Raw genomic sequence first — 22,538 nt, 5'->3', positions numbered from 1 at the left:
TTCCTCAACTTTATTAGTATTTATTGCCACCTTTCCCAACTTTTTTGTCACGTGTTGCTGGCATCAAATTCTAAAGTTAGTGATTATTTGCAAAAAAATTAAAAGTTTATCAGTTTGAACATCAAATATGTTGTCTTTGTAGCATATCCAACAGAATATGGGTTAAAAATGGTTTGCAAATCATTGTATTCCGTTTATATTTACATCTAACACAATTTCCCATTTCATATGGAAACGGGGTTTTATATATAGATATATATATATATATATATATATATATGTATGCATGAGTGTGTGTGTATATATACACATATAAATATGTATATATATATATATACACACACACACACATATATATATATACACACACACACACATATATATATATACATATATATATATATACACACACACACACACATACATATATATATATACATATATATATATATATATATATATATATATATATATATATATATATATACACGTGTTAATATGTATACATGTATTTAATATAGTTGAATCTTAAGAGTATGAAAGTTGGACTCATACCTTGTTTACTTCCGTGATGAACTCCTTAAAGGTTTGTAATTAATCAGAAATATCAAGCAGCTACAATATGGATAAGTGCGGAGAAAGTGTTTTGCCTTTTTCCCATTGCGCATTGTAATGCATTTAAATGGGTTTTATCTTTAAATATGTGTTGTACTTGGACATTTTTAATAACATCAGTGAGCAAATTGTTATGTGTGTCCATGTGTGTTGACTTTTGGTGTTGGTTTTCTTGCGCCATGAGTCTGAAACGTTACGTGTATTGGGTTAGTAAGTAAATGCTGTGCTGTGTACACTTCAAAATATAAAATCCATGGTCATTGACCTGATGTTCTCATTTTGGTAGCAAATTTGCATCAATTAAAGTGTAAAATATTTGAAATGAAGCTGTACACGCCCCGTGGGCCAGATCTCTTATTGTGACGTCTCGCGGGCAAAACTGAAGACGCCGGCAGGGCGTAGTTTGGACACCCCTGGTCCACATGATGCTAAAAAGAGTGACTCACCCTTCGACTGGTGCTCCAGGAATACCACTGCCGGCCGACGGCACCAACACGGCGTTACGTTCCTCCGTGAGCGTCAGACGACACTCCAGCAGCTGGGACTCCCTCTCCAAATCATCCTCAGATTTATCTAAACACATGTACACAGTCCAAATATTACAACAGTATATATTGCATGATCACATAACACATCATACTCCGACAACTGTAATATTACTCCATTATGTATTTGTATGACCACACAGCTGAACAATGAAGTGGTTTTAATCGTACAAAAAATTGATTCAGATACAAATTGCAATTCTTATTGATTCCAAATGCAAATCGATTTATCATTATAAAAAATTGGTTCGAAAAAAAGTATGTATAGGACTGTGAAACTTTGGGCACCACACAATTCGATTCTTGGGGGTAACGATTTGACTCAGAATCAATTCTCAATTCAAAATCAATACTTTTTTAATGTTGTTGGGTGTCAGTTCTATGATTAACTACATTCCTCCTTAAAACAGACAAAAAAACGATTTTATTTCGATATTACTATTAGTGATTTACAAGTAGCTAAAACACCATGGAGGGATGTCAGCCGCCAGCTAGCTATTTTTTTAAAGCTTGCAGAGCGATGCTTTAGTGTTTGTAGCTTCACTTTATTGTTGGTTTTAAAGCCAAACTACGTCCATTCTCCCTCTTCCGTCTCCACCCTGTTTCTGCTTGTAAGTGCTCTGTGTGTGTGATGACCCACATGCACCTCGGCTCATGTTAGCAACAATGTCACCACAGCGCGCCATCATGTCCATGGAAAATAAGTACCGGTATTTTTCAAAGGCCGCTTTTTCACCTCATTAGTACTACTATAATTGATCAGCACTGCAGTAATTTATTAGTACTATTATAATTTATAAGTACCGCAGTGCCTTATTAGCAGCAGTATAATGGATTAGTACTGCAGTACTTTATTATTACTAGTATAATTGATTGGTACTGCAATACTTTATTAGTAGCAGTACAACTGTGGACCTGGAAGCAGTTTTTCAAGGACAAGTACTTGATTAGTAGTAGTATAATTGATGAGTACTACATTACTTGATTAGTAACAGTATAAATTACTAGTACTGCAGTACTTGGGTAGTAGCAGTATAATTGATTAGCAGGTTTTCCAGGACGAGTACTTTATTAGTAGCAGTGTAATTTATTAGTTCTACAGTACTTGATTAGTATGTGTGTGTGAATGGGTGAATGTGGAAATACTGTCAAAGCGCTTTGGGCTCCCTAAAAAGGGGTAGAAAAGCGCTATACAAGTACAACCCATTTACCATTACTAGTACAGTTGATTAGTACTGCATTATTTTATTAGTGCTAGTATAATTGAGTAGTACTGCAGTACTTCATAAGTACTGGTATAATTGAGTAGTACTGCAGTACTTCATAAGTACTAGTATAATTAGTACTACAGTACTTGATTAGAAGCAGTATAATTATACTGTACTGCAGTACTTGATTAGTACTAGTATAATTTATTAGTACTACAGTAGTTTATTAGTAGCAGTATAATTACATTAAACAGCAGTACTTTATTAGTAGTAGTATAATTTATTAGTACTAATACAATTGATGACTACTACAGCACTTTATAGGACAAGTAAAACTGATGAGTACTGCAGTATAATAAATAAGTAACAGTACAATTGATGAGTACTGCAGTACTAAGCAGACCAGTTCTCTGTTCTGACTTGACGATGACGTCACATGACATGCTGTTGCGTAAGACCTGTACCTGCTTTGGACAGGATCTTGTGGAGCTGCTGGTCCAGGTACTCCTGTCTCTGCGTGAGCGTGGCCAACCATTGTCTCCTCATCCTTTCCACATCCACTTCCTGCACACACACAACGCACTTCAACAACCAAGCTAAAAGCGCGGGTGACAATCAGCTGACTCGGCACTTACCTGGTAGCTGTCCATGTCTTCGGTCTGGACCTGAAAGGAGATGTTTTTCTCGGGTTGATATTTGAAGACAAATACCAGACAGAACTTTTCAAACAAATAGGGACCCTCCCATTTAAATTTTTGGAAGGCTGACTATTAAGATCAGGGGTGTCCAAACCTTTTGACTAGGGGTCGCATCGGGATAAAGAAATAAAAAGAAAACACATTGAAAAAAATATATATATATATATATATATATATTTATTTCCAAACACACACACACACACACACACACACACATATATATATGTCTTGATTGGATTATCCAGAGAATAGTGCTCGATACCGTGGTAGAGCGCGATATGTATGTGTGGGAAAAATGATAAGACTACTTCATCTCTACAGAACTGTTTCATGAGGGGTTCCCTCAATCATCAGGAGATTTTAACGGAAGCATTCACATACAATGGTTTATATAGGGCACAGAGTGGGTGGGTACAGGCAGGCGTAGGGGCGTGGTGATTGGCTCATATGTTACCTAGGAGGTGTTTCCGTCTGTGACGGCATGTTGATATAATTTCACTGCGCTTGTTGAGGGATGACAGGTCTGGATGATATATATAATAAACAGTTTCTCTTTTAAGCATAGGTTGCATCTTGTATTACCACTGTTGTAAGGTGCGCTGGATGCAAGAATTTGCCATGTTATTGAATATTCAACATTGTTGTCTTTGAGGTTCCAAATGTGCTTGCGGAGTTCTGTAGAATTCCGCAAGGTCTGGTTTCTAAAGGAGGCCTTGTGATTATTCCATCTGGCTTTAAACGCTCCTTCGGTTAATCCTACGTACGTGTCGGATGTGCTAATGTCCTTGCGTATTACCTTAGCTTGGTAAACGACTGACGTTTGTAAGCACCCCCCGTTGAGAGGGCAATCAGGTTTCTTGCGGCAGTTACATTCATTATTGGTTTAAGAGTCATTTAGTCTGGGGGCAATAAGTCCTTTTGCAATTGCTTTGTTGTGGTTTGAAATGATTTGTTGTATGTTATTCATACAGCTGTAGCTCAGTTTAATGTTGTTCTTGTTGAATATTTTTCATCGTGTTATATGTGCTCACGTCGGTTGGCATTGGTTCGATTTGTTTTCCTTTTTTTGCACCATGACTAGGGAAGGTTGTTTGCAGTGGGTCATATAGCAAATGCTGCACTTATTAGGATTTGTAGTATGATAAGTGGTCATAGACTGGAATTACTCACATAGTCCACATTGTGGTGACAAAACAGCAGCATATACACTTCATCCATACTTGCACCCATATTCTACAACTAGTACCTTTTGGGGTCATGCTGCGACCTATGCCAGCTGCATACAGGCAAAAGGAAGGCAGAGTACACCCTGGACAACAGTGGACACACCCACCACATGGCAGGGCCAACACAAATAGACAAAATCCTTAAGATAAACTCATGACGTCTCACAGGTTGTAGTTTGGACACCCCTGGTTTCGATCTTGTTGTCTATCAATTACCGAGTGGAAGTCTCTGCCTCTTGCTGTACTTTGGACCTTGACGTCTCCGATGGACACCGAAAGGATGGAGCTGCATATGAGGGGCATGGTGCCAGAGTCCGGCACCGGGCACACATGCACCTGAATGCGACGGGACTGACCCTGAGTGGGGGTTTGTCAAAACACAAGCAATCTTTAAAATGTTGTAGGATCCTTCCTTCTAATAAATACACGAACGACATGACAAGGCAAACCTGTCGAAGCTGAAAGACTCCACCGGTGCGCACGTCCTTGGCGGGAAGAACTTCTACGGCTGTGAACTGTCCTGCGTCGTTCAGCTCCATCACCTGCACCCACACCTCCAGTCGCCGAGTCACCTCGCTCCACCTGTCCAGGAAAATATTCACTGCTGTGCTTCAGTATAGTGGACCTCAATGGTAGCAAGCGTGTTAGCATGTTCCCAGTGTCGCGTCTTCACATGTTCAGTACAGTCGACCTCATATGTTTGCGAGTTAGCATCTTCACATGTTCGTGTGTGAGCATGTTCGCACCTTTTACATTTTCGCGTGTTAGCACCTTTGCATGTTAGCCTGTCCAAACAGTCGCGTCTTCGCATGTTCAGTACAGTCGACCTCATATGTTTGCGAGTTAGCATCTTCACATGTTCGTGTGTTAGCATGTTCACACCTTTTGCATTTTCACGTGTTAGCAACTATGCATGTTAGCCTGTCCAAACAGTCGCGTCTTCACATGTTCATTACAGTCGACCTCATATGTTTGCGAGTTAGCATCTTCACATGTTCGTGTGTGAGCATGTTCGCACCTTTTACATTTTCGCGTGTTAGCACCTTTGCATGTTAGCCTGTCCAAACAGTCGCGTCTTTGCACGTTCAGTACAGTCGACCTCATATGTTTGCGAGTTAGCATCTTCACATGTTCGTGTGTTAGCATGTTCGCACCTTTTACATTTTCGCGTGTTAGCACCTTTGCATGTTAGCCTGTCCAAGCAGTCGCGTCCTTGCATGTTCAGTACAGTCGACCTCATACGTTAAAAATATCTCACGTTTGTGTTATCGTGTTCATATCTTTACATGTTCGTGTCTTGTGTTTTCCCATGTTCAGTACAGTGGATCTCATATGTTTGCATGTTAGAATCTTAACGTGTTAGCATCTTCACATGTTTATGTGTTATCATGTTCATATCTTCACGTTTGTGTTATGTTCATATCTTCACGTTTGTGTTATGTTCTTATCTTCATATGTTCGCGTCTTGTGTTTTCCCATGTTCAGTACAGTGGATCTCATATGTTTGCGTGTTAGAATATTAACATGTTAGCATCTTCACATGTTTATGTGTTATCATGTTCATGTCTTCACGTTTGTGTTATCATGTTGATATCTTTACATGTTCGCGTCTTGTGTTTTCCCATGTTCAGTACAGTGGATCTCATGTGTTTGCGTGTTAGAATCTTTACATGTTAGCATCTCGTATGTGCGCATGTTAGCATTTTAGCATGTTCAGTACAGTGGACCTCCTTGGTTTGCATGTTTGAATGTTAACATTTTGGTATGTTTGCATGTTTAGTACAGTGGACCTCCTATGTTCGCATGTTTGTATGATAGCATTTTAGCATGTTTGCATGTTCAGTACAGTGGACCTCGTATGTGCGCATACTAACTTCTTTAAATGTTAGCATCTTTCACGCCTGGTCTTTGATATACTGTGAAGATATCTCCTGTAGATGTCTGCTATACTTCAAACGTGTGAAGATATCTCCTGTAGACGTCTGCTGTACTTCAAATATGTGTGAAGATATCTCCTGTAGACGTGTGCTATACTTTAAATATGTGTGAAAATATCTCCTGTAGACGTCTGCTGTACTTCAAATATGTGTGAAGATATCTCATGTAGACGTCTGCTGCACTTCAAATATGTGTGAAGATATCACCTGTAGACGTCTGCTGTACTTCAAATATGTGTGAAGATATCTCCTGTAGACGTCTGCCATACTTCAAATATGTGTGAAGCTATCTCCTGTAGACATCTGCCATACTTCAAATATTTGTGAAGATATCTCCTGTAGACGTCTGCTGTACTTAAAATATGTGTGAAGATATGTCCTGTATACGTCTGCTATGCTTCAAATATGTGTGAAGATATCTCCTGTAGACGTCTGCTATACTTCAAATATGTGTGAAGATATCTCCTGTAGACATCTGCTGTACTTCAAATATGTGTGAAGATATCTCCTGTAGACGTCTGCTGTACTTCAAATATGTGTGAAAATATCTCCTGTAGACATCTTCACACCTATTTGAAGTACAGCAGACATCTCCTGTAGACGTTTGCTATACTTCAAATATGTGTGAAGATATCTCCTTTAGACGTCTGCTGTACTTCAAATATGTGTGAAGATATCTCCTGTAGACGTCTGCTGTACTTCAAATATGTGTGAAGATATCTCCTGTAAACGTCTGCTGTACTTCAAATATGTGTGAAGATATCTCCTGTAGACGTCTGCTATACTTCAAATATGTGTTAAGATATCTCCTGTAGACATCTGCTATACTTTAAATGTGTGTTAAGATATCTCCTGTAGACATCTGCTATACTTTAAATGTGTGAAGATATCTTCTGTAGGCGTCTGCTATACTTCAAATATGTGTGAAGATATCTCCTGTAGACGTCTGCTGTACTTCAAATATGTGTGAAGATATCTCCTGTAGACGTCTGCTATACTTCAAATATGTGTTAAGATATCTCCTGTAGACATCTGCTATATTTTAAATGTGTGTTAAGATATCTCCTGTAGACATCTGCTATACTTTAAATGTGTGAAGATATCTCCTGTAGACGTCTGCTGTACTTCAAATATGTGTGAAGATATCTCCTGTAGACGTCTGTTGTACTTCAAATATGTGTTAAGATATCCCCTGTAGACATCTGCTATACTTCAAATATGTGTGAAGATATCTCCTGTAGACGTCTGCTATACTTCAAATATGTGTGAAGATATCTCCTGTAGGCGTCTGCTATACTTCAAATATGTGTGAAGATATCTCCTGTAGACGTCTGCTATATTTCAAATATGTGTGAAGATATCTCCTGTAGACTTCTGCTATACTTTAAATATGTGTGAAGATATCTCCTGTAGATGTCTGCTATACTTCAAATATGTGTGAAGATATCCCCTGTAGACGTCTGCTATACTTCAAATATGCGTGAAGATATCTCCTGTAGACTTCTGCTATACTTTAAATATGTGTGAAGATATCTCCTGTAGATGTCTGCTATACTTCAAATATGTGTGAAGATATCTCCTGTAGACGTCTGCTATACTTCAAATATGTGTGAAGATATCTCCTATAGACTTCTGCTATACTTCAAATATGTGTGAAGATATCTCCTGTAGATGTCTGCTATACTTCAAATATTTGTGCGCTGGTCAAACCTCTCTCTGAGCGAACGGGTCTTGGCCTGGATCACAGCCAGGTCCCACAGTGCCAGGTTCCTGCGGTGGTTGGCCTGCTTGTGGCCGTACACCTCGATAGCCAGCGCACCCTCCGACAAGTGCTCCAGGAAGTCCTCTGACACGGGCACAGACAGCTCCTACACACACCCAGGTAAGAACATTGGTCCGTGAATTGTCCACGAACCTTCCATGACGAGTCCACCTTGGAGATGTCAAAGACCACGGTGCACTGGGGGTCTCTGGAGGCAGTGGGCGAGAGGGAAGACGTCAGCTCTGGAGCTATGAAGGTTGGCTCCTGCTGACCCCAGAAGTGGAACTGGCAGAAGACGAAGTTGGACAGGTGACGAGGAAGACCAGTGGCCTGGAGGATCTTCACCTGGGTGCACATGAGCTGCTTATTCATTTGCTCCTCTAAGCCCAGACGTGTCTTTTCTCACCACACAGTTGAAGTTGCGCTCCTGAAGGTCTCCATCGGCGATACCCTGCAGAGGACCTTGCTCCTCCAGGGCTTCAGTTCCTCGCCACACCTCCACATGGAGCCGGGCCGCCACCTAACAACCACACAGGACATGGTCTACTAGGGTCCAAAGTCCAGCCTGGGGACCATTTCCTTTTCATGGTTGCTCTTTATTAGTCCACAGAACCTTCTTCAAGAACAAAGCGGAAATATCAAGCCATGATACCAAAGAGTGGTCACATTACAACGACCATGAAACACTTCTTCTCATGTAGCAGGGCCTGTGTGACCCCATGATGCTTTATCAGTATCATGCTTCCAAAACAGATGTGCATTGCAAAATGTGTTCATTGTGGACATGAATTCTGACTTCATTTGGATGCAAAAAATTACATAATAAAAATTTTTAAAAAAAATATTAATATTCAATTTTATATAATAATGTATATATATATATATATATGTATATATATATAAATACATACAGTATATAATGTATATATATACTGTAGTTACACTACATATATGTATATGAATAGATCTGTATATATAGATACTATATACATATACTAATACACATACATACATATATGCTGGCACGTGCACACATAGGGCCCTATGGGTGCTTGAGCCCCTGCCCTTTTTTGCCTCGTTTTAAAAAGTGCCCTCTGCCTGTGTGTGTGTGTGTTTTTTTTTCTACTTTAAACAACATTAATAAATTCCTGTTAGCGATGTAAAAAAACAGCGGTACAAAAACTCCACGTTTTCCTGTAATACCGTGTTGTTTGAGCCTGCCGCTTCCGCCAGAGAGAGAGAGAGAGAGAGGGCGAGTGAGTGAGAGAGAGAGAGGAGAGAGAGCCAACTGCGGCCTGAGGAGACGTGACAGCGGAGCAACTTGAACCTGTGAGTTATGGTCTAGTCGCCGTCCACTTATTCAGCATCTAATATGGGTAATATTTCAGAAAATCGCTGTATTATTCTATTATTCAATGTGTCAGCTTCTGTTTATGCCAGACGCCAGAGCATGGCGCATCAATTGAGCACGGTACATCAATTCCGCACAGAGCAGAGCGGATCGTGCGGGACAGGAAGTAGTGTACAAAATACAAAATAAAACACCGGGTTAATTTTCACAATAAAATGTACTGTGTTTACGGCAGATCACATTTCTCTCACAGTAGAGGTTTAGATATAAAGTTGTACGGCGTTTTAGTTGTTTAGTCTGAGCCTTTGGTGAGAAAGACCATAAGTTACAACTTGATGGTGTTTTCATCAAGTTAAGGGAAGAAGGACAGATTTTCACATTGAAGTTTTTTCCATTTGTGTATTTATTATTATTATTTTTTCGAAGTTCATGTTGCACTGTTCAATGTTCAATATTAAAGTGCTTATCCATCCATCCATCCATCCATTATCTACCGCTTATTCCCTTTCGGGGTTGCGGGGGGTGCTGGCGCCTATCTCAGCTACAATCGGGCGGAAGGCAGGGTACACCCTGGACAAGTCGCCACCTCATCGCAGGGCCAACACAGATAGACAGACAACATTCACACTCACATTCACACACTAGGGCCATTTTAGTGTTGCCAATCAACCTATCCCCAGGTGCATGTCTTTGGAAGTGGGAGGAAGCCGGAGTACCCGGAGGGAACCCACGCATTCACGGGGAGAACATGCAAACTCCACACAGAAAGATCCCGAGCCTGGATTTGAACCCAGGACTGCAGGAACTTCGTATTGTGAGGCAGACGCACTAACCCCTCTGCCACCGTGAAGCCCATTAAAGTGCTTATCATTAACAATAAATAGCCTAATAATAAACCAGTGTTTTGTTGCTTGTCAAGCCTATGATAATGTGAATTAACTCATTATGACAATAATTTGTTGACAGAAAAGAAATGGCAATCACTTTTACCTACAAAGGACACACAGCTAAATAGTTAGCTTCCTATTAACAAATTTAATTTTACATTATTTTCCATATTGTGTAAAGGACCAAAAAAAAAAACTGTCCTGCTCTTTTCTGACTTTAAGCCCCTGCCCCTCTGTAATCATGTGCACATCCCTGCATATATGTACATGTATACATATATAGATACGTATATGTATATGAATATATAAATATATAAAAATACATACAAATATGTATATGTATACATAGAAACATACATATATGTATGTATGGATACTAGGGGTGTAACGGTACATAAAATTTTCGGTTCGGTACATACCTCGGTTCAGAGGTTACGGTTCGATTCATTTTCGGTACAGTAAGAAAACAACAAAATATACATTTTTTGATTATTTATTTAACAAATTTGCTAAATCTTCCACCAAAAATATTTTTCCTAGCGGAACATTTGATGTGAAGTAATCGTAAACTTGGATGGGTCAATAATTCATAATAACATTGATTTTGATTCAATATTATGTTTTGAGCACTGACAGTTTGAAAGAAGAAAAAAACAGCTTTGATTTATTAGACAACGTTGCAACTTTTTCTAAATTACATTTAGCCTTTAAGCTTTTTTATTTCACTTTCGTTTATGTTTTTGTTTATTTTAATAGTATTTTTAGAATGTGCCGTGGGCCTTTAAAACAGTGGTTCTCAACCTTTTTTGAATGATGTACCCCCTGTGAACATTTTTTTAATTCAAGTACCCCCTAATCAGGGTAAAGCATTTTTGGTTGAAAGAAAAAAATAAAGTAGTAAAATACAGCACTATGTAATCAGTTTCTGATTTATTAAAATGTATAACAGTGCAAAATATTGCTCATTTGTAGTGGTCTTTCTTGAACTATTTGGAAAAAAAGATATAAAAATAACTAAAACCTTGTTGAAAAATAAAAAAAAGTGATTCAATTATAAATAAAGATTTCTACTCATAGAAGTAATCATCAACTTAAAGTGCCCTCTTTGGGAATTGCAATAGAGATTCATCTGGATTCAGGAACTTTATTCTAAACATTTCTTTACAAAAAAATAAATATTTAACATCAATATTTATGGGACATGTCCACAAATCTAGCTGTCAACACTGAATATTGCATTGTTGCATTTCCTTTCACAGTTTATGAACTTACATTCCCACTGGGTGTGAGTTTTCCTTCCCCTTATGTGGGCCTACCGAGGATGTAGTAGTGGTTTGTGTTGTGGTTTGTGCAGCCCTTTGAGACACTAGTGATTTAGGGCTATACAAGTAAACATTGATTGATTGATTAACATTCATATTTTGTTGAAGTATTATTAAATAATTATATTTATAAAGGATTTTTGAATTGTTGCTTTTTTTCAATAAATATATTTATAAAGGATTTTTGAAATGTTACTAATTTTAGAATATTTAAAAAAAATCTCACGTACCCCTTGGCATACCTTCAAGTACCCCCAAGGGTACGCGTACCCCCATTTGAGAACCACTGCTTTAAAACATTAGCTGTGGGCCGCAAATGGCCTCCGGGCCACACTTTTGACACCCCTGCTATAGATAATAAAAAAAAATAAATTGATAAATCTATGGGTAAAAAGCAGAGCCTGGCGACGCATGCGCATTTATCATAACTCTCTCGTTCTCTCTGTCTCTGCCCCTCCCTCACGAATGTTGCTGCGTGGACTACTTCTTTTTTTTGTTTTTAACCCCTTCTTAACCCTGAAAGTACATTCAAAATACACGCAACCCTAACTTAAAAGGCCGGACATTCGAGGCATTTAAGAAACTCCACCTGGACAGCCCCGCAAAGAGGACATATCCCGTGAAAAGAGGAGGTGTGGTCAGTCTATCATAGCCCAGTCGTTGCTAGCATGCCGTGTGTTGTTTTTTTTATTGATTGAAACTTTTATTAGTAGATTGCACAGTACAGTACATATTCCGTACAATTGACCACTGGTAACACCCGAATAAGTTTTTCAACTTGTTTAAGTCAGGGTCCATGTAAATCAATTCATGGTGCCTCGGTGTGCACTGTTTACACAACGTGCGGTGCGCTACTTATATGTCCGTGTCGTTCGGTACACCTCCGAACCGAACCAAAACCCATGTACCAAAACAGTTCAAGACAAATACAAGTACCGTTACACCCCTAATAGATACAAGCCGTATTTTTCGGATTATAAGTCGCAGTTTTTTTCATAGTTTGGCCGGGGTTGCGACATATACTCCGGAGCGACTTATGTGTGAAATTATTAACACATTACCGTAAAATATTATAAATTATTCATCTCATTCGCGGAAGAGACAAAGAAAATGTCAGCAATCGTCACACATACGTCAACCAATAAGAATTCGGCGGGGGAGGGTCATGGCAGAAGTGCATTGTGGGTCATGAGATGCTAACTGCTATATGCTATATGCTACTGCCGCAGCTATTAAAATGGATAACTTCAACGTTGGCGGTAACTTATAAAAACTGAGAAGGGCTGAACAAAAATGGCACCGAAAAAGAAATCATGTACTGCAGGTCACAAGCTGGACGTAGTGAAATATGCAGTACAAAACAACAAGAGGAAGCGCCGCATACCTTTGGAGTTGGCAGAGTTGTTTAGAAGCGACATCGAGGAAGAAAATTTCATGGGATTTATCGATTAGGAGTGACAGATTGTTTGGTAAACGTATAGCATGTTCTATATGTTATAGTTATTTGAATGACTCTTACCATAAGGGGGTGGGGGGTGTTCTTTTTTTTTTTTTCTTTGTCATGAAAAAGGGACGTTTTTGTCATGAACATTTATAAAAAATTATTCTGCGGCCCGGTACCAATCGGGCCACGGCCCATCGGGCCGCGGCCCGGTGGTTGGGGACCACTCATATAACGTACACTTATTCAGCCTGTTCACTATTCTTTATTTTAAATTGCATTTCAAATGTCTATTCTTGGTGTTGGATTTTATCAAATAAATTTCCCCAAAAAATGCGACTTATACTCCAGTGCGACTTACATATGTTTTTTCCCTTCTTTATTATGCATGTTCGGCAGGTAAGACGTATACTCCGGAGCGATTTATAATCCGAAAAATACAGTATCTATATAGAAATATATATATACACACATATGTACATATATATAATAATACACATACAATTATCCATTCATTAACTACCGCTTGTCCCTTTTGGGGTCGCGGAGGGGGGTTGGAGCGTATCTAATCAGCATTCGAGCGGAAGGCATCGTACACCCTGGACAAGTCGCTACCTCATCACAGGGCCAACAGAGATAGACAGACAACATTCACACTCACATTCACACACTAGGGCCCATTTAGTGTTGCCAATCAACCTATCCCAAGGTGCATGTTTTTTTGGCGGTGGGAGGAAACCGGAGTACCCGGAGGGAACCCACGCATTCACGGGAAGAAGATGCAAACTCCACACAGAAATATCCCGAGCCTGGGATTGAAGCCAGGACTACTCAGAACCTTCGTATTGTGAGGCACATGCGCTAACCCGTGCTGCCTCTAATAATACACGTAATACATAATAATAAATAATTGTATTCTTAATGCTGTGTTATTCGAAATACACAACTTTTCAAGTATCGGTATCGGGTCAGTATCGCCGATATCAGCCAGAATTGAAAGAAAATGAGTGGTATGGATCATTTCAACAAGAGACAAGCAGGATGTAATAGCAATTGGGAATTAAAATCCTTGTTGTCATACCTCTCCCTTCTGGTTGATGATGGGAACGGCGTACTGCAGCTTGACGTCGTAGAAGAGACACGCCAGGAAGACATTCGCCACCCCAATCAGGCTGTGGTTCTCTTGCTCGTCAAAAAAGGGGTCAGCCCGTTTGAAATAGGAGCGCATGACCTGAGCAGAAATATGAAAGACAGGCGTCATCACAAACAACGACACGCAGGCTGAGTGCGGCCCGCCGACGTCTTCAGTCTTACCCGCTAGGCGTCAAATCAAAATAAGAATCCGACAATGTGACTGATGCAAATTTGTTGCCATCTTCCAGCCGATGACCATGTGTACCGAGTGTATTGACATGGGGACGGCATGGCACAGTTGGGAAAGTGGCTGTACCAGCAACCTGAGGGTTCCTGGTTCAATCTCCACCTTCTACCATGCTCGTCACGTCCGTTGTGTCCTTGAACAAGACACTTGACCCTTGTTCCTGATGGGTCCTGGTTTGCGCCTTGCATGGCAGCTTGCGCCAGCAGTGTGTGAATGTGTGAATTTGGAAATAGTGTCAAAGCGCTTTGAGTTCCTTAAAAAAGGTAGAAAAGCGCTATACAAGTATAACCCATTTACCATGAAAACAGTACAGCAATTACTTATGACCCAATGCAAACAACCTTCCCTAGTCATGGTGCAAAAACAAAAATGGAACCAACACAAAAAGTCAACACACACGGTCACATATAACACAACCTGCTCGCTGAACTTTATGGATATCATTAAAAATGTCCAAGCACAACACATAATTTGAAATTATACCCATTTAAGTCCAATACAAAGCATGATGGGAAACTGCGAAACATTCACTGTTCACTTATTTATGTTTGAGTAGAACTTGTGCATACACTTAATATCCAATTATTACATATATATCCATTATATTAATTTTATATGTACACACGCACACACAGATACATACATACTTTATATATATATATATATATATATATATATATATACATACATACATACATATATACATATACATACACACACAAATACATATATAGATATATACACCATGAATTGATTAACGTGGACCCCGACTTAAAAAACTTATTCGGGTGTTACCATTTAGTGGTCAATTGTACGGAATATTTACTAAACTGTGTAATCTACTAATAAAAGTATCAATCAATCAAAATACATATACATATCAATTAATCAATCAATGTTTATTTATATAGCCCTAAATCACAAGCGTCTCAAAGGGTTGCACACACCACAACTACACCCCCGGTAGGGCCCACATAAGGGCAAGGAAAAACTCACCCCAGTGGGACCCCTAGGGGACTGAGTGCAATGGATGTGCACATATACATATGCTGTATATGTGTGTGCATATATACACATTATATTACTATAATGTCTATATAACTAAGAATATTTTTTATGTGAAAGTTGGAGTCCTACCATGTTTACTTCTGTAAGAATCTCCTTATAGTTTTGTACAGTATTTTTCGGACTATAAGTCGCAGTTTTTTTCATAGTTTGGCCGGGGGTGCGACTTAACACATTACCGTAAAATATCAAATAATATTATTTAGCTCATTCACGTAAGAGACTAGACGTATAAGATTTCATGGGATTTATCGATTAGGAGTCACAGATTGTTTGGTAAACGTATGACATTTTCTATATGTTATAGTTATTTGAATGAATCTTACCATAATATGTTAGGTTAACATACCAGGCACCTTCTCAGTTGGTTATTTATGCATTATATAACGTACACTTATTCAGCCTGTTGTTCACTATTCTTTATTTATCTTAAATTACCTTTCAAAAGTCTATTCTTGGTGTTGGGTTTTATCAAAAAAATTTCCCCAAAAAATGCAACTTGTACTCCAGTGCGACTTACATATGTTTTTTCCCTTCTTTATTATGCATTTTCTGCAGGTGCGACTTATACTCCGGAGCGACTTATACTCCGAAAAATACGGTAATCAGAAATATCAAGCGGCTAAAATGCAACAAACATGGATAAGTTTGGAGAGAGTGTTTTACATTTTTCCCATCATGCCTTGTAATGGATTTAAATTGGTGTAATTTGGAATTGTGTGTTGTTGTTACACACAGTGCACAAACGCCGTGTCCAATATACTTTCCATTCCTCGGTTGTGATTGGACAGCAAACTGGTGGCGGGGGAGATCAAGCACAGCAAGATAGAGATATGTCTTCTCACTTACAGCGCTGTCTTCATCAAAGTCCTTCCACTCCTGGTAGAGCTCCCTCATGTCCACCAGACGGTTCTCCATCTTCTCCATGGCCCAGATCTGCTTGCCTTTGCCTTTGCGGCGCACCTGAATGGCGGGCTCGCTCAGCACCATGTCACGCTGCGGACAGAAGGGGGACTTTGTGGAGCAGGTATGGTGGAAGTTTGTCCGGCTGAAGAAAAATACATTTTCTCCTTCTCACCTTCCTGTTGGCATCCAGATTGGCAGCTGGTATCTGCAAGGTCACCAAGTACTCCGTCCTCTTGTTCAGCTCCTCCGTAATAAAACAGGCCTCCTGAGCCAATAGGTTGGCGCGGACGATCTGCTCCTTCAGACGCCGAAGGCTCCGAGTAATCATTGCCTCTCTTTATGACACAAACAGACTCTACATCAATTAAATCAATCTTAATTATTCGAATAATAACAAAAAAGGAATCACATAATGGATTTCCCTTATAATTTTTACTTTTTTGTTTTAATACTAAATAGTTTTAATTAACATTTGAATTGCTATATTGTAAGAAAGTAATGCATTTATTTCTTTGTATAGTATTTTTCAATATGATGTAATATAAATGATATTATAAGAAATCAATAACAATAACGTTACACATTAATTGCTTTCCCTAGTAGGTTTTACTTATTTTTTTTAAAAATATATTTAAATACATCGTTTCAAATATTATTTTAATTCTCATGTTGTGTTTATTTTTGGAGACAAATATGGGTTCCCACCCTATCGTCAACAAAAAACAGTAAAAAAGTAACATGTATTACTTTTCCTAGTAATTTTTAATTAATATAATTAACAATAAAAACGTAACACAAGTACTTTCTGTAGTAATTTTGACTTTTTACATTATTTTGAGAAAATATTTTTGTTAAAATGTCAATTATTTTTAATCTTATGTTTGTTTTTTTGAGCCAAATATGGGTCCTTGCCCTATGGTTAACAAAAAACTGTGAAAAAAGTAACATGTATTACTTTTCCTAGTAATTTTTAATTAGTATAATTAACAATAGAAACGTATCACAAATACGTCTTGTAATAATTGTGACTTTTAAAATATTTTTTTATTATTATTTTTGTTAAAATGTTAATTATTTTTAATGATTATGTTTATTTTTTGAGCCAAATACGGGTCCTTGCCCTATGGTTAACAAAAAAAAATGAAAAAAGTAACATGTATTACTTTTCCTAGTAATTTTTAATTAGTATAATTAAAAATAAAAACGTAACAATTACTTCTTGTAATAATTGTGACTTTTAAAACATTTTTTTTATTATTATTTTTGTTAAAATGTTAATTATTTTTAATGATTAGCGGTAGGAAATGGATGGATGGATGGATTAGGTTTATTTTTTGAGGCAAATATGGGTCCTTGCCCTATGGTTAACAAAAAACAGTGAAAAAAGTCAAATGTATTACTTTTCCTATTAATTTTTAATTAGTATAATTAACAATAAAAACGTAACACAATTACTTTTTGTAATAATTGTGACTTTTAAAATATTTTTTTTATTATTATTTTTGTTAAAATGTTAATTATTTTTAATGATTAGGTTCATTTTTGGAGGCAAATATGGGTCCTTGCCCTATGGTTAACAAAAAACAGTAAAAAAGGTAACACATTAATTCCTTTTCCTAGTAATTTTTAATTAGTATAATTAACAATAAAAACGTAACACAATTACTTTCTGTAGTAATTTTGACTTTTTACATTATTTTGAAAAAATTATTTTGTTAAAATGTCAATTATTTTTAATGTTATGTTTGTTTTTTTTAGCCAAATATGGGTCCTTGCCCTATGGTTAACAAAAAAAAAAACAGTGAAAAAAGTAACATGTATTACTTCTCCAAGTAATTTTTAATTAGTATAATTAACAATAAAAACGTAACACAATTACTTCTTGTAATAATTGTGACTTTTAAAATATTTTTTTATTATCATTTTTGTTAAAATGTTAATTATTTTTAATGATTAAGTTTATTTTTTGAGCCAAATATGGGTCCTTGCCCTATGGTTAACAAAAAAAAGTGAAAAAAGTAACATGTATTACTTTTCCTAGTCATTTTTAATTAATATAGTTAACAATAAAAACGTAACATATTTACTTCCTGTAGTAATTTTAAATTTTTACATTTTTTTAAAGAAATATTTTTGTTAAAAGGCTAATTATTTTTAATGAGGTTAATTTTTTGAGCCAAATATGGGTCCTTGCCCTATGGTTAACAAAAAACTGTGAAAAAGGTAACACATTAATTCCTTTTCCTAGTAATTTTCAATTAGTATAATTAACAATAAAAACGTAACACAATTACTTCTTGTAATAATTGTGACTTTTAAAATATATTTTTTATTATTATTTGTGTTAAAATGTTAATTATTTTTGAATGAATGAAATAAGTTTATTTCGGTCATATAATCAATCAAATCAAATCAATCAACCATTGTGTGTGATCAGTTTTACAGTGCATGTTATATGTATACAATAATGCACATTTACACATAAAAGAAAAGAAAAAGAATGACCAAAAAAGGAATAGGCTGAAGCCAAAGCTTATATTTGCCTATCCTATACCTTCACAGAAAATTAGATTGCCTGGAACATCAACATAAAAAAATAAATAAATCAAAAATCAATGGGATGAAAGTAATTGTGACTATATTTTATAATTTTCAATTATTTCACCTTTCAATGTTTTCTTAAACCTTACCAAAGAATTGCATGTCTTCAGCTCATCACTGAGCTTGTTCCACCATTTAACTCCTAAAACTGTAATACATTTGTATTTTATATTTGTTCTCGCTTTACCCATTTCAAAAATCGATATCCCCCTTAAATGATAGTTTTCTCCTCTTAAATGAAATAGCCTGCGAATACAAGCTGGAAGGCTGTTGTTCTTTACTCGAAACATAATTTCCATTGTTTTTAAAAACACAATGTCGGAAAATTTTAACACATTTGAACTCATAAATAAAGGATTGGTATGTTCATAGTAGCAGGCTTTGTGTATTATTCTAATGACCCTTTTTTGAAGTTTTATGATTGGGTCTATGTTTGTTTTATAAACATTTCCCCAAATTTCAACACAATACGTTAAATATGGAAAAATTAAAGAATAATACAACATATGCAGGCATGTCTTATTCAGCATGTGTCTTACTTTATAAAGAATAGCAATAGATTTGGATATTTTTCCTTTTATATATTCAATATGCGGTTTCCAACACAGTTTATGATCAATTATTATTCCCAAGAATTTAGTTTCATATACTCTATCAATTTCCACATGATTTAACTTTAATTTTGCTTCACAATTTGTCCTTGCACCACTAAACACCATAAATTTAGTTTTCTTATCATTTAATGATAACTTATTAATATCAAACCATTTTTTTAGTTGAATTAACTCAACCTCCATTATCCTCAACACTTCCTTCAAGTCTTCTCCTGAACAATATACATTTGTATCATCTGCAAACATGATAAATTTCAATTTATTAGATACTGAACAAATATCATTTAGGTAGAGTATAAATAACTTAGGTCCCAATACTGAGCCTTGTGGAACACCACAAGTTACTCTTCTTGTCTGTGATTTAATCTTATTAATTTCCACATATTGATATCTGTTACTTAAATAACTACTTAACCACTGTTGCGAAACACCTCTTATGCCATATTTTTCCAATTTCTGCAGAAGTAAAGAATGATCGATTGTGTCAAAAGCTTTACATAAGTCAATAAATACTCCAACGGTGTGTTGCTTTTTTTCTATTGCTGTAGCTATGTTTTCTACAAAGTCAATCACCGCTAGAGATGTAGATCGATTACTCCTGAACCCATACTGATGGTCATTCAATAGCTCATGTTTGTCAATAAACTTATCAAGTCTATTTACAAATAATTTCTCAAGAATTTTTGCAAATTGGGGTAGTAAGGACACAGGTCTGTAATTTGAGACCATATGTTTATCACCATAATTATTATAATTATTTTTAATGATTAGGTTTATTTTTTTGAGCCAAATATGGGTCCTTGCCCTATGGTTAACAAAAAACAGTGAAAAAAGTAACATGTATTACTTTTCCAAGTAATTTTTAATTAAAATAATTAATGATAAAAATGTAACACATTTACTTCCTGTAGTAATTTTGACTTTTTACATTTTTCGTAAATAAATATTTTTATTAAAATGCTAATTATTTTTAATGAGGTTTATTTTTCGAGCCAAATATGGGTCCTTGCCCTATGGTTAACAAAAAACAGTGAAAAAAGTAACACATAAATTCCTTTTCCTAGTAAGTTTTAATAAATAATAAGTAGTAATTTAAGTAGTGTATTTGATAGTTACTCATGTTTAGTTATTAATATGTAACTTTTTATTAACTATTGAAAGTAATTAATGCGTAACTTTTTTTTACACCTCTGAATATCTGGTGTATGCAAATGAGAGATGTTTCATGAGAGCAGAGTGTGTGCCAGGGTAGGTCTCGCCTAAAACTGGACTTAGAGAGACCACCTGGACCTCCTCCACTCGGTAGATCTCACCTGTCCTCGCTCCAGCGCCGCATGCGTTTGTTGGAGCCAGCTGATGGTGCAGTGGCATTAGGAGGAGAGCCTGACAAGTCCAGGAGATGAGAAGATCTTTCAGGGTGGAGTCGTTGGCGGAGTTGCTGCAGTTCCTGTTCGTACATCAACCTCTGACGCTCCAAGGCGCAGCGTTTCTCCTCCTCGTGCTGTCTCTCCAGGGTCTGTAACACCGACTGCAAGGGATCTACACTCACAGACACAAGGTGAGGAGATTCCTCAGAAGTAATACTCAGTTGTAACATGTTTACTATGATATTATTATTATATTACAGTATTTATAGCAGGGCTGTTAAAGTTTGAACACCGCTTACAGAAAAATTTACCTTACGGGGCCTAGATCCAAGAGTGCACCTTCAATTAGAGCTGGGCGATATATTGAATATACTCGATATATCGTGGGTTTGTCTCTGTGCTATGTAGAAAATGACTATTTCGTGAGTATTCGAGTACACGTTCTCACGCAGTTGCTTTTAGCTGCGGGCATTACACTACATGCTTTTCTTACTCTTTCTTGTCTTTCCTTCGCACGGAGAGATAAAACAAGCCCACCTTGTTACATACGTCACATAATGTCGCGCCTGCAACGTCATACGCCCTCGCCGAGCAGAGAGGTAACGGAATGGGTAAAGTTAGATGTGGCAGGTGGTGTTAGTGGTAATACGAGAGAGAGAGAGAAGGTGCAAATCTGGTAACAAATGGAGGCAGAATTAATTCCAAAGAAATACAGCACGGGGTCCATCGTCTGGTGGTGGTTTGGCTTCAAGCGGGAAGATGTTGAACAGACAATCGAAATATGTCAAGATTGCGGCAAAAGCATTGCTACCAATTTGTAGCATCATTTGAAAAGTCACTTGCTAGAGAATGAAGAGTGCTTGAAACTCTGCATGTCAACATCTTCTGGCGGGGCCACACCCAACAAAATGCCAAGCAACCAGCACAAACCCAATTGAGCCTGTCGTCCTCCATTTCCACATCAACACCGTATGAAAAAAAATAGTCAAAAACAGGAGATAACGTCCGCAGTAACTTACCACAGAGCGAAGGACATACACAGTTTGATTTTCTATTATGCAGCTCATTTTTATTTGACAGTTTTTGAAACATCTTGTCTGACATGCACAAAAGTGCACTTTATTTGTTTTAAACTATTGTAGTGGCGTTATCTCCTGTTTTTGACTTTTTTTTTTCATACGGTGTTGATGTGAAAATGGAGGACAGGCTCAATTGGGTTTGTGCTGGTTGCTTGGCATTTTGTTGGGTGTGGCCCCGCCAGAAGATGTTGACATGCAGAGTTTCAAGCACTCTTCATTCTCTAGCAAGTGACTTTTCAAATGATGCTACAAATTAGTAGCAATGCTTTTGCCACAATCTTGACATATTTCGGTTGTCTGTTCAACATCTTCCCGCTTGAAGCCAAACCACCGCCAGACGATGGACCCCGTGCTGTATTTCTTGGGAATTAATTTTTCCTCCATTTGTTACCAGATTCGCACATTCTCTCGTATTAACCACTCACACCACCTGCCACATCTAACTTTACCCATGCCGTTACCTCTCTGCTGGGCGAAGGCGTATGACATTGCACGCGCGACATTATGTGACGTAGGTCCACTTGTTTTATCTC

The 22,538-nt window shown here is 37.3% G+C and overlaps 1 protein-coding gene across 2 annotated transcripts in view; it reads right to left on the bottom strand.

The window, feature by feature from the left end:
* Positions 1 to 22,538, bottom strand: part of LOC133542292 (kinesin-like protein KIF13B) — a 116,492-nt gene that overhangs the window by 34,825 nt on the left and 59,129 nt on the right. For both annotated transcript variants that reach the window (XM_061886283.1, XM_061886284.1), the window contains exons 18-29: positions 20,873 to 21,098; positions 16,517 to 16,679; positions 16,288 to 16,434; positions 14,074 to 14,223; positions 8,398 to 8,511; positions 8,163 to 8,336; positions 7,940 to 8,097; positions 4,742 to 4,874; positions 4,509 to 4,649; positions 3,004 to 3,033; positions 2,833 to 2,932; positions 1,062 to 1,188 (exon numbers count right to left, since the gene is read on the bottom strand). In XM_061886283.1, the coding sequence (XP_061742267.1) occupies positions 1,062 to 1,188; positions 2,833 to 2,932; positions 3,004 to 3,033; positions 4,509 to 4,649; positions 4,742 to 4,874; positions 7,940 to 8,097; positions 8,163 to 8,336; positions 8,398 to 8,511; positions 14,074 to 14,223; positions 16,288 to 16,434; positions 16,517 to 16,679; positions 20,873 to 21,098 (1,663 nt within the window). The remainder of the gene's footprint in view (positions 1 to 1,061; positions 1,189 to 2,832; positions 2,933 to 3,003; positions 3,034 to 4,508; positions 4,650 to 4,741; positions 4,875 to 7,939; positions 8,098 to 8,162; positions 8,337 to 8,397; positions 8,512 to 14,073; positions 14,224 to 16,287; positions 16,435 to 16,516; positions 16,680 to 20,872; positions 21,099 to 22,538) is intronic.

Source organism: Nerophis ophidion, linkage group LG24, assembly GCF_033978795.1.
Source record: "Nerophis ophidion isolate RoL-2023_Sa linkage group LG24, RoL_Noph_v1.0, whole genome shotgun sequence".
In the NCBI taxonomy this organism is placed as follows: Eukaryota; Metazoa; Chordata; class Actinopteri; order Syngnathiformes; family Syngnathidae; genus Nerophis; species Nerophis ophidion.
The sequence above is the reverse complement of the archived record's forward strand: the minus strand, read 5'-3'. Positions and strand labels throughout refer to the sequence as shown.